Source organism: Rhinolophus hipposideros (assembly GCF_964194185.1).
Source record: "Rhinolophus hipposideros genome assembly, chromosome: 19".
In the NCBI taxonomy this organism is placed as follows: domain Eukaryota; kingdom Metazoa; phylum Chordata; class Mammalia; order Chiroptera; family Rhinolophidae; genus Rhinolophus; species Rhinolophus hipposideros.
Window position 1 is genome coordinate 15,250,644 of NC_138065.1, and position 12,614 is coordinate 15,263,257.

General features: G+C 38.1%; 1 protein-coding gene across 2 annotated transcripts in view; it reads left to right on the forward strand.

The window, feature by feature from the left end:
* VAV3 (vav guanine nucleotide exchange factor 3) overlaps positions 1-12,614 on the forward strand; it is a 339,163-nt gene that overhangs the window by 324,185 nt on the left and 2,364 nt on the right. The window contains exons 26-27 of one of the 2 annotated variants that reach the window (XM_081025192.1): positions 9,438-9,518; positions 11,933-12,084. In XM_081025192.1, the coding sequence (XP_080881318.1) occupies positions 9,438-9,518; positions 11,933-12,084 (233 nt within the window). The remainder of the gene's footprint in view (positions 1-9,437; positions 9,519-11,932; positions 12,085-12,614) is intronic. The other variant, XM_081025193.1, reaches the window with a different exon arrangement.

Genomic DNA, 12,614 nt, shown 5'->3' on the forward strand with positions numbered 1-12,614 from the left:
TGGTGAAGCTCTATAATCTGCTTGTGTTGATTCAAGGAAGGAATGTCAGGAATTGGATGTTAACCCAGGCCTAGATCTACTCCCAGACATGGTTTGAGCTTGTTTAGAAAAATATGACATGGTTACATTCCTCTTTCAATTTCTGCTTTGAGGGAACCAACTCTTTATGTAGTGGTGTGTGTGTGTGAGGGGGGGGGGAGAGATTGGGTGTCAGTTTATAAACGAGAGCACACATTTAAACTTCATTGCACAATTAGCTATTGCATGACCCATAAGCAGACCTCAAATATTTTCCCAAGTTCTTATTTATGGAAAATTAGTTGGACCGCAGTGTAGAGACGGCTAATTAAAAAAAATGTTGGTTATCATTATATTTAGATAATCTCAAAGTATCTTCTCACAAGAACAATTAATCACAAAAGGAAAGATAGAAAAAACTGAAGTGATCAGAGTTAATGTCACCAGTAATGGGACAAATAGATATCAAGTACCCCCTAATGTGATTCCCTAAGAAGAACACACCACCACTTTGATGATATTCCTGTTCCACAAATACATATTTGGAGTGTAATCATGAGGAAACATCAGACAAACCAAAATTGAAGGACATTCTACAAAATAATTGGCATATCCTGTTCAAAAGTGTCAGTGTCATGAAAGACAAAGAAAGACTGAGGAACTATTTCAGATTAAATGAGACCTAAGACACATGACAACTACATGCAGCATGTGATCCTGGATTGAATCCTGAACCAGAAGCATGTCCCTTTTTGCTATAAGGGACATGCGTGGGACAATTAAGTTTTGAAGAAGTTTCTAGATTAAGTAATAGTAATTTTTGCTTTTGATAATTGCACTATGATTATAAAAAAGAAAATTTTTAGGAATTTTTCTAAATTTTGCATTTATTTTTAGGAATTATACACGGAACTATTTAGAGATAAAGGGCATTATGCCTGCAACACATTCTAAAACGGTTCAGGAAAGAAAACACAGAAACTGATAATGCAAACATAGTAAAATGTTAATATTTGAGGAGTTTAAGTATATGGGAATTTTTTGTACTATCTTTGCTACTTTTCTGTAAGTCCGAATTATTTCAGGATTAAAAATTTTAAGATTTGGCGATGATCCCATTAATCAAATAGGTCTGACAGAACTGGGAGAAAAGGGCAGCACCCTCCTTTTTCATGTAATCTGGGTGCAGGGGTTGCTGAGTGCACTGATTTGGGGGTATGTAGAGCACTGAGTAGGTCATATTTGAAACCATCTGTTCCTTACCTGTGACCACATTGTATTTGCTTATTTATTCATTCATTCTTTTATTCAACAAATATTTATTCAATGCTTGCCATGTGCCAGGCTCTGTGCTAGATGCTAGAGTTATTATAGTGAATAAGACAACCCAGTGGACAGGAACGAAAGTAAAACAAGTAATTTCATAAAGGATCACAAATTCTAATAAGTCTTGTGAAGGGTGACAGGTGTCATAACAAGAGGGCCTATTTAACCTGTCGGGCCAGGGAAGGACATTTTGTTGAAACATAAAAGATCTAGGTGGGCTGGCAGGGTGTAGGGTAGTGGAGAGTAGGGAAAACTCCACAGTGAAGAAGAAGCTTGTGTGACGGACCTTAAACAGGAAGGAACTTTATATATTTAAGGAATTGGAGTGAGGTAAATGTGTTTGTAGCATAGTGAATGGATCTATTGATATTCTATGCAGTAGAACTATAGTGAAGCTTTATAAGCTGAAAATGACATGAACCGATTTACATCGTTTAAAAGCTCACTGGCTACTGTGGGAGGAGTGGCTTGGAGGGGGGCATGGACAGAAAAGAGAGGAGTTAGGAAGCTATTACAGATGTCCATGGGAGGCATGATGGTGGTTTGGACAAAAGTTGAATAGTGACAGTGGAGTGGGACAGTGGGCAGATTTGAATATATTCTGGAGCCTGAATTGATTGGCTAAAGGAGTTGGGGTAGAAGTAGTACAAGTTTGATACACAAGTATTTGCCTTGGATAACTGGCAAATAGTGAAACCACTGACTGACCAGGAAAGAAAAGAGGTATAACAGGTATAGAGAGAAGGTGATACATTCAATTTTGCACAAAATTTGAGGTACCTGTGCATACTCAATGGTTCAGCGGGCAGTTGCCACCAAGAAGAGAGGTCTGGGTTGAAGAGAGAGTTTTATGAAGCATTAATACTTCATTTCATATGATATATAGAACATAGTATAATTTCTGTATAGGTTTAATTATTTCTTTTGGTGTATTTTTCCTAGAAGCCCTAGGAACCAGCCTCCTTTGTTTCTTGTCCTCAAATTGCACTTTGCACAATGCCTTTCATGAAACAGGGGTGCAGAAAGGTCAAATAAGTGAAGTCAGAACCTAAGGTCCATGGGAGAGACAAAGCAGGTATTGAAGGGCTATGTGGATTTGATATTTGAAAAAGCATGGAAAGATGGGTGAGTTTGCAAGCAAAATATAGATCAGCATGTTCCTTTTGGTGTGGTGACGAATATTATAGTAATTCTTCAAAATCTGACAAAGGCTTGCTGGATCATTGGGACCGTAAAAATGACCTTGAAGGAAAAAGTAAAAGCCCGAGCCAGCATCTGGGCTGCTCTCTCTGGTGGGGTCTCTTTTCCTTCTGCACCAGTATCCACGTTATTCTGTTGGCCATCTCACAAGGTGCTTAGCTTCATTTTAGCCAGTGTTTTAGAAACTTAGACTTGGAGGATTTGTATCATTTATGTTTATTTATTTCAATGTAACATAATATAGCTTTTTTATTTCTGACAATTCCTGAAAAATCCTGATATGCTTTACCACTATTTATTAGTTTTATTACAGCATAAAAATGGATAATATTTATTACCTCCTTTATACAAACTCCTCAAACATCTGCTTAATTTAGTTTTTACCTTCTCACCCTTGTAATTCAACATACCTATGTTCATCTACCCTTATTTTCTGACCTCCCTATCTTATCCTCAGCGTTTTGTCATCTTTTTCCTTAGTCATTTGGCATTTGGGTTTGAGTTGGTCTAATTTTATTGTGATAATTTAATATTTGTTTTAATCTCATTGTATTAGTTTCCCAGGGCTACCATAAAAATTACCACACACTGGGTGGCTTAAAACAACAGAAATTTACTCTCTCAAGTTCTGGAGGCCAGAAGTCTGAAATCAAGGTGTTGGCAGGGCTGGTTGCTTCTGGAGGCGCTGAGAGGGAATCCATTCCATGCCTCTCTCCCAGCTTCTGGATGGCTGCTAGCTATCCCCTGCAGTCCTTGGCTTGTAGATGTATCACTCCAATCTCTGGTCTTCGTATTACCTTCTCCTTTGTGTATCATCTCGCTTTCTCTTCTCTTATAAAGAAACTTGTCATTACATTTAGAGCCCACCCTAATATTGGATGATCTCTCATCTTGGGATCCTTAACTTACATCTGCTAAGAAATTTTTTCCAAATAAGGTCATGTTCACAGGATTTGCGTGGACATATCTTGGGGGGGGGGTACCATTCAACTCACTACAATCTTAGTATTAATTCTAAATATTTCCATACTTATCCTAATTTATTTCACTCTTTATAACTTAGAGTTATAAGAGGACATCGTTCTTCCAGAAAACGATAGACTTCTGTAGATTACTGCTGGGCAGTGAATGTACAAGGATCCCTGTATTGATGGTGGTACCATCGGTCCAATTGCCAGATACAGAGGGTGCCAAAAAAAAGTACACACATTTTTAGAAAGGAAAAAAAACTATTAAAATTGTAATACTCAATATATACCAATAGCAAAAGGTGCTCAAAGTGGTTACCATCAGTGTCCAGACACTTCTGATTATGCTTGAGCAACGTTGACCAAAGTGTCCACTTGTATACCAGGGGTGTCCACTTGGCACCCCTGGTATTTTTACTAACAGCTTTTTATTACGTAAATGAGTGTGAACACATGTAGTTGTTACAACTTAAAGCTGAGCGTTAGGTAATGTCTATCCCAAACAATAATTAGCAAATGCATGTAATGGAAAATCAAGTGGTAGTTCAAAAGTACTGTGTGATTTGATAACCAGTACCTCAGGAAGAGGGCTGATTGGGCTTGGTCTTTGCTGTGTACAAATTTCAAACATTACTGAAAATTGAATAGATGTTCATTTGCTCATGAACAGAAAGAAGTAATCTGATCAAGGCAGAGCTTATCAGTTTAAGGAAGTGCTTAATTAGCCTTGACAACAAAAGTATAGGCATCAGATATCAATTCATTCATACTTTTCTATTCTACTGTAAACACTGTGTTCTTTTTTTAAGTTGACATACTTCTGTGTTCTGTGGCTCTCTCTTCTTGTTTAAGTCTCAGAACTGAATAATATTCACTAATGATTTGCCAATCAGTTGATTATGACTATGCTGATAGCTTCTATTTCCAATTTATTTATTTAACAGATAATTTCTGTTTCGATTAGAGAATGTTGGTACTTCGGGTTTTGTTTAACGTGAAAATAGTTCACTATATTCTTAATAGTCCCTAATAAGAAACATGAAGTCATTAAACTATGGGCCACTTACTTGCTTACGTTCCATGACTATTAGCCTGATTGCATGCCAGGTACCATACATGTAAGAAATGACCAGCGAGCCCTGCCTGCATATGGTGGCCTCTACGAGCAAGGTTCTCCTTTGTCTGTGCTAATAGGAGTTAAAAGTGTCTGAGGAAGGAAGTTAGGCCCTTAACTTAAAGCATGCAGTTTGCAACTGATTATTTCAATGAAAAAGATCTCAACATTAATTTAATATTGTCTCAGTGAGTACAAACATGAATAAAAGAGTTCTTTCTCTCAAGAAGCTTCCCCAAAATACCAGGCCGACTGTCTGATATTAGGTGGTGAAGGGAATATTAGGCTAGGAAGAGACAGGGCCAAGAGATAATTTCTCAACATTCGCATTTGAATGTCACTGTTACTTGGCTGTTTTAATTCCATTCCAGGATATGCTACTGTAATCTTATATTATGATGTCTTGATATAGTAGGAATTTGGTGAAGAAAACATGCATCTGTATACATGCGTAAAAATAGGTGGATGTATTCTCAGTATGGATATAAAGATGTTTTGCAGGTTAAACCATTCTGCAAAGTATTTTTATCAAATACCTTGTTCTGACATTGCTTACATCTAGATTTAAATCCATACTTTCCTAAGGACACACGTTATCTGATACTCTTATCTCCATAGGTGCCAGGCCATTTAAATGCTATGCTGCCAGCCAGTGAGAATTAAGGACCCGAAGGCAGTGAAAATTGATGTGCAGAGAGAGTGGCAACAATAAGTCAAGTTACAATGTGTAGAAAAGTAGAAAGCATCCCTAACAATCCTTAAAATGTTTGGCTGAGAGCTATCCACTGGGTGGCAGGAGAAACTGATTAACCTTCTACCTCTAAGATTTCTCAGGCATACAGTATGGTTAATGCCAGGAGACCTACAGTATTTAATAGCTGTTCAACATCTCAGAAAAAATTACAGTTATTGTAAGAATATCATTGATAGATTATGGCTCTCAGGGATCCTGGGGAATAAAACCTGAGCATATCTCACATCCTTTCCTGTGTGTTGTGCCGACTTGTGTTGGAAGTCTTATTGAGCAGTTAAGTGAGCAAAAGATGAGCTAAGCAAATAGGAGGAGGAGACCTAAAGAGCTGGCAGAATTAAATATCCTACTGAGATACATGTCCATTCAGCAGCTTCAGTTGCTTAGCACTGGGCCTGATATTTCAGGGGGTGGGGGTGCAGGCACAATAGAAGAGCTGGCCCCTACTCTCCAGAATCAATGACTGACTGGAGATATAACACAAGAACACGTGCAGTAATTAAACAGCAGAGTCAGGGAGTGTCATGATGTAAGTGCAAAATCAGTGGCTAGAAAGAACAGAGAAAGGGGCATGTGTCTGGATTGGTCATGGAAGGTTCATGGAAGGGGCCTAGGCTGAACTTTGGAGACAAGGATGTTAAGGTTATCAGGAGAGGTGAAGGAACAGCATTCCAGAATGAGCAGAAGTTTTGAGTTGAAAATGAAACTGATAGCTTGGGTGCACGAGGGGGTTGGTATTAGGAAATTGGTCTGGGTGAAAAGAATTTGTACAGGAAAATGATGGCAGATATGGTTAGAAAGGCAGGTTGTGGCCAGAGTATGAATTGTCATGGAATTCAGGTCAGGAGATTGGACTTCTTAATTTAGGGAAAAGAATAATGAATCTATATTTACAGTGAATAGCTGAGAGGAGTATTTAGAATAGAATGGAAAGAAAGCTGAAAGCACAGAAAGCCAATTGGGAAACACAATACCCTGAATTTGCAAGGATGGTTTGCAAGAGAACACGGAAGTCATTAAAAAAAAAACCCAGAAATGTTAGAGGTTGAGCTAGATCACAGGGAGGAAGTTTTGCTTCAGAATGAGTTTGGTTTCAGATAAGTTAAATCAGAGATAATAGTTGCACCTCCCGGCAGGGTCCTGAAGTCACAGACTGGAATGCAGGTGAGGGGGCCAAGGCATATCCAAGAATCTGTTCCATTCTTTGCGGGAAATGTTCAGTAGAGGGAAGCCAGCAGAGGAAGCAAGGGCCAATCAGAGGGAAATGACTTCCATTTAGTTAACATTATAATATTTTAGATAAGATTAAAGAAGATTTGAAATGTAGCTTCTTGACATGAATACAAATGCTTGTAAGGCTTTTAGGGTTAAAGAAGGCTTTTAGGGTGGCTCACAGATACTATGTATTTGAAACAGATTTAAGTCCTTTGGTGAGGCAGTACCCATATTACCTCAGGAATGTTAGGTATTTTAAGATTACAGAGAGATTATCTGATCTAATATATCTACCTATTGTTGAGATTGTTTAAATTGCATTTAATTGTGCTTCCATTGATTTTTTTTATTTCTTCCTTCTAGAGCTAACTTATCTCTTGTTATACTCCAGACTCTTAGTTTACAATACCTTCATTAGAAATTATAAAAGAAGAAATGGTCTTCTCTTAATACTTTATGGATAAAATAGTCCCAGAGAGAGAATCAAGGATGGACACATAGAAAACAGTTCAAGGAGAAAATTCTAATACCTGCTAGAAGTAATGTATAGAATGAGAGTTTCTAATTTAATTTCTCACAGATATAGGATAGGAATCTCTCACCAGCTTTTCTGCCACTAATAGGTGTGTGCCATTTTTCTTATTAAATTAGAGATGGCATCCTGTCCTCTCTCTAGTAGTGGGTATATCATGAACTCAAGGAAATGAAAAGATACCAGTTATATTGTATGGCAATAAAGGAATTGGACAGATTGTAAAATTAGTTGTAATACCGTGTTTCCCCGAAAATAAAACCAAGGCAGGCAATCAGCTCTAATGCGTCTTTTGGAGCAAAAATTAATATGACTTGGTATATTATATTATATTATATTATATTATATTATATTATATTATACTATACCCAGTCTTATACTGTAGTAAAATAAGACCAGGTCTTATATTAATTTTTGCTCCAAAAGACACTTTAGAGCTGATTGTTAGGCTAGGTCTTATTTTTGGGGAAATACGGTACATGTACCACTGCATTTAAAAAAAAAACGTAATGTGGAATGTGCAATAGATTGGGAAAGAACCCTGATTATCAACAAAGATATTCTTCAGAGTAGGTTAAAAATATGTGAGGCTTTGTGAGAAAAGTATTGTGAGTGTGCCCGTGCATATTTAAGGGCTCCAAAGTCTGTGGTTCCAGAAACAACTGAACCCCCTCCAGTTCCCTTGGCCAGTCTACTTGGTTGGTGTCTGGAAATCCCCTATTCTTAGGATCTCTAGAACCCCTTCCTGACAAGAGTGTTAACTTTGAAAGAATCTGTGGCTCTCAAATCAATCAGAGACCTGAAAAGAAGCAGCAGCTGTTGGAAGATTGTACGGACTCACTCCCAGTTTACTTAGCCCACTTTCACTTCATCCTTGGTTATAGAAAGCTTTTTGGTACAGTTTAGATTAGGCCCACGTACAAGTAACAGAAACCGCAAAACCATTGGCTTAAAGAGGATAGACATTTGTTTCTCTTTCCCATGAAATCCTGAGAGTAGTCAGTACAGAGCTGTGGAGAAGAGCAGGTCATCTCTGTTCCACAAAAGCTTCGATAACCCAGATTCCTTCAAGCCCATGCGCATCCTTAAGATGATGCCTGCCTTCTCATGGACCAAGATGGTAGCTCTTATATGCCAGACAACAGGATAGATTAAAGAACTAAAAAGGGGTGGGGTCGGGGGGGTTGGCAAAGGCATGTGGCAGCTGCCTTGCCAGAAAAGGTACCAGAAGCTTCCTTATGATACTTTTGCTTCTATCCCAGTGGCGAGAACTTGGTCATATAGCTGCACCACCTCTAAGAAGGCTGGGAAATGTAGTCTTGCTTCCAGGCAAACACAGTCCAACCAAACAATCAATTACATGGGCAAATGGGATAATAAATATTGGGAGAACGTTTATAACCACACCTTCCTCTTCCATTGTATCAGCAGGCAGAGCGCTGTGACCAACGGCCTGACACAGAGAAGTTGTGGCAAAACGGTTAGCGGTGGAGGGCCTAGACCCTGGTGTCACACAGCCTGGGATTCAATCTAGGATCCTCTCAAATACAAAGGGGGAATTGTATCAGTACCTTCCTCTTTAAGCTGTTGTGATTAATGAAATACTGAATATAGAACACTGAGCATGGCATCTAACACCTCAGAACCATTTGACAAACGTTAGCTCTTATTATTAAAAGTAAAATGAAAAGCTTTTGGACGTCCAAGTGCACATAACTTCTCTCTACATTCCTACAATTTGGAGGCTATATTTACTTTCTTACTTGCTTTTCCAGATATGATAAGCTGCAGAGTGGTTTATGTTTTATTTCTGGAAATAAGCATGTGCATGTTTGGTTGGGGAGTAGCGTGATTCTTAACAAATCATTTGAGTGATTTTCTTGAATTTTCGATGAGCTCCACATGTTTCATTGGTACCACCCTGCAGACGCTTATCTTCCTTTTTTATATCAGTTTGATTTAAGCATGTTTTACATTAGTGGGAATTGTGCATCACATTAAGAGGAGAAGCCCATCCTTGGACGGGAGGGGTTCAAAGGTTGCCACAAGGAGTGGGTATGCTGTGTTCACCTGCAAAGCGACAGGCAACTCTGGAATGCAGAACTAATGTGAATCAAAACGTAAAAGTTTGGCTTGCTCTTCGTTGAGAAATGGTGGTAGGAGAGAAGTGGGTGACAGCGAAGCTTGATATTGCAACTTTAATGTGACAATTTTCTTAATGATTATAGACAACAAAATAGCTGTGTTGAGATGTTTTTTTTTGCCGATACCTAAATGTTCTTTTGCTTCTCTCTTTTTCTTTCTCTCTCTAAGCCCCTTCTTTGTTCTGTGGGTTTTCTTTTGTAACTCCTCCAGACTACAGCTTTGTTCCCCCTTCTACTCCTTTCTGGTCAGGTACTGCTTTACTGCTTTTATATGTCTTTTCAACTTGCTGCTGTTTGCAAATGAAATATTTTGACTTCTGTGTATGGCTTCTCATGTAGAAACATCTCCTCACGAATAGTCCCTTGAGTCACATTCCCACCATGCACTTTCCTCTCCTATGTCATAAAGTCACTGTTTGTCATGACATTTCACTCCTCTGTTTATGTGTATGCTCATGCTATATATTCCAGTGAGACGTTTTCTATTTTATCTGTTGGGGAGAGGTAGGAAAAGGATGGGGCCTGAAAGTATAAAGGGGGACGTGAAGCACCCTGTGAAATCACTAGTTTTCTTGAGGGTCAGACATTTTAGTTGAGAAAAGTCAGTGTTTCTGTATTTCCATTAAGAAAATAAATAGAACCAAAATCCCAACTTTGTCTTCAAATACAAGAGTAAAATTCAGTACATATTGCTTGAAAGGAAGAGTGTGCCCATAAGTTTGTGCATGGGCATTTTGGTCTTGATTTTTGTCATTGACTAGAGAATTTAATGGTTGTTTATGTGACATGTAGGGGAGTACATTATGGCTAGATAAATTTTGTTTCCTTACAGATTTTAAAAATTAACTTGTAAGTTCCAATGGAATCTTAGCACTCAAGAAAAATATAAGTTCCCAATTGGAACAATTTAGAACTTGAAGGACCTTAGAAATCATCTCGTCTGGACCTTTCATTTTATAGATGAGAAAAACGTGGCCTAGAGGAGTTAAGAGACCTGTGCAGGGCCTCACAGTTAAGCTGGTGGCTGGGTTTTTCCATCACAGTTATATTTTTATGTGCAACCACTCTAAAAGTAGTGCCCTGGTAAGGGGATGGCATTCAGTAAGAAAACTATTAAAGTGGGTTTTGTCTGAACAGTAAAATAAAATGGCCTATTTTTACTCCCTTTACAGTTCTGAAATGTACAGCATTGCGATTTGTTTATCTTATGATCGACACCTGGAGACTAAAAAAATTTCTGTCACTGCAAAGCCACAAATAATAGGCCAGAGATCTCTGTCTCCAAGTGGGCAGGCTCTGCCAGGGTAACAGAGGTTGTAATTGCAGCTGCTTGGGCACTGGGAACTGTTAAAAGTACAGATGGATGGTGTTTCCCATTTGTTTCTTTTTCTTATACTTAAGTTCCTCCACCATTTAAGGTTTATAAAGTCCCACCAATCCCATGTGAGTGATTCTCAGAATCACTGAACATATCATTGAAAATACTTTATAACCCTAAAGAGCAACAGGTAGAGAAGTTAATATAAAATGTGGTCTAAAACACTAGAGACAAACAAACATACAGCCTGAATGGAGTTTTGCTTTTAAGACGGGGCAGGTGAGGGCAGGGAGTAAGTCAAGTACTCTCCTTCCATTAAACATATATATATATATATATCTGAATATTGAAGATGACTACCCTGACATCTTATTTTTGATTACATACTTCAGTAAAGATTTTTTATAAGGCAGTATTTGTTTGAAAGAAAAAAATAAATGGTGTTTGTGTGTTCTTTATGTGAAACCTAATTTCAGCACTTTCACATAAGTAAAATTATACATAAAACAACAACTGAGTTCATCCCCGAATAGTTTTAACAAAGAAAGGCTGGCTGGATGAGGAAGTACCGTTTAACTAGAAATGATGACATAGTGCCAACGGGAGACTTTCTGAGCAAAAGTATGGTTATTTTGAGTCTTAGTCAAAAAGGTTACAACATAAAAACACAAAGCTTTTTACCTTTAGAGATTCTACAGTGTTTCCCTGAAAATAAGACCTACCCAGACCATCAGCTCTAATGTATCTTTTGGAGCAAAAATTAATATAAGACCCGGTCTTATAATAAAATATAAGACCGGGTCTTATATAATATAATATAAAATTATAATATAATATAATTAATTAATATAATATAATATAATATAATATAATATAATATAATATAATATAATATAATATAATACTGGGCCTTATATTAATTTTTGCCCCAAAAGACGCATTAGAGCTGATGGTCCGGCTAGGTCTTATTTTCGGGGAAACACGGTAGTAAGAAGTAGATGACTGTGATTATTAGGAAATTTATGCTAGTTATTTTACATTCCGTCTCCTTAGATAGTAACTTAGATATTAACCATTTTTTTCCTACAAAAACTAGTCCTTGTTTTGAAGTTATAAAGAATATGAAAACAGAACAGTGGTCTTTAAACTTTATGAAACGAACTCAACTCCCCCTGATTGAATTGACACAGAAGTTCTGCCACTGGCTTTCCAGCTCCCCTGCCATTATCACTAGTCTGTAATGAAATCATGGCTGTGCATTTCGGTAGCACCGGTAGCATTTATCTGATTAAGCTCTTATGGTTGTTCACCTGCAAATCAATGGACTCCCTCTCATTTCTCCACAGTGTTAAGTCCGAAAGTGCTGGGCATTGCCATTGCACGTTATGACTTCTGTGCAAGAGACATGCGAGAACTGTCCTTGCTGAAAGGAGACGTGGTGAAGATTTACACGAAGATGGGTGCAAATGGCTGGTGGAGAGGAGAAGTGAACGGCAAGGTGAGTGGCCCCTCTTGACGTGCTTATGCACGTGAACGAAGGGAACTGGGCCGTCACTGACACCAATCGTGGTGCTGGGGAGAAGCCCCTCCACTGTGCTGCAGCCCTGGCGCCAGAGGCTGATGCTGGTTCTTAGTGATAATAGGCACTCAAGAAAAATGTGTTGAACGAATATGATGAGCGTGGCATCAGTGAGGTTTCCCTTGGAAAAGAGTGATGGCTTCCTGTTTGGACAAGGGTTAAATTCTTTTTAGTTCCTAAGCCTCAAACATAAATTTTATGTGTAGTACAAAATATCTATAAGAGCTGCCAATCTAAATGGGAAGGAATGAGACATAGTACCTCTATCTTTATATCCTATTCTATTTTATAGCAGAAATAGGGATCATCGAGGAGTAGAGCCCTGCATTACACTTAATTTACATGTTTATTTGTGTGCTAGCTGATTAAAACATTATTTAAGCTTATTTTATTCTCCTGTTTCTATCATTCACTCCATCAGGCTCTAGGAGCAGTTAAACCAATCTTTT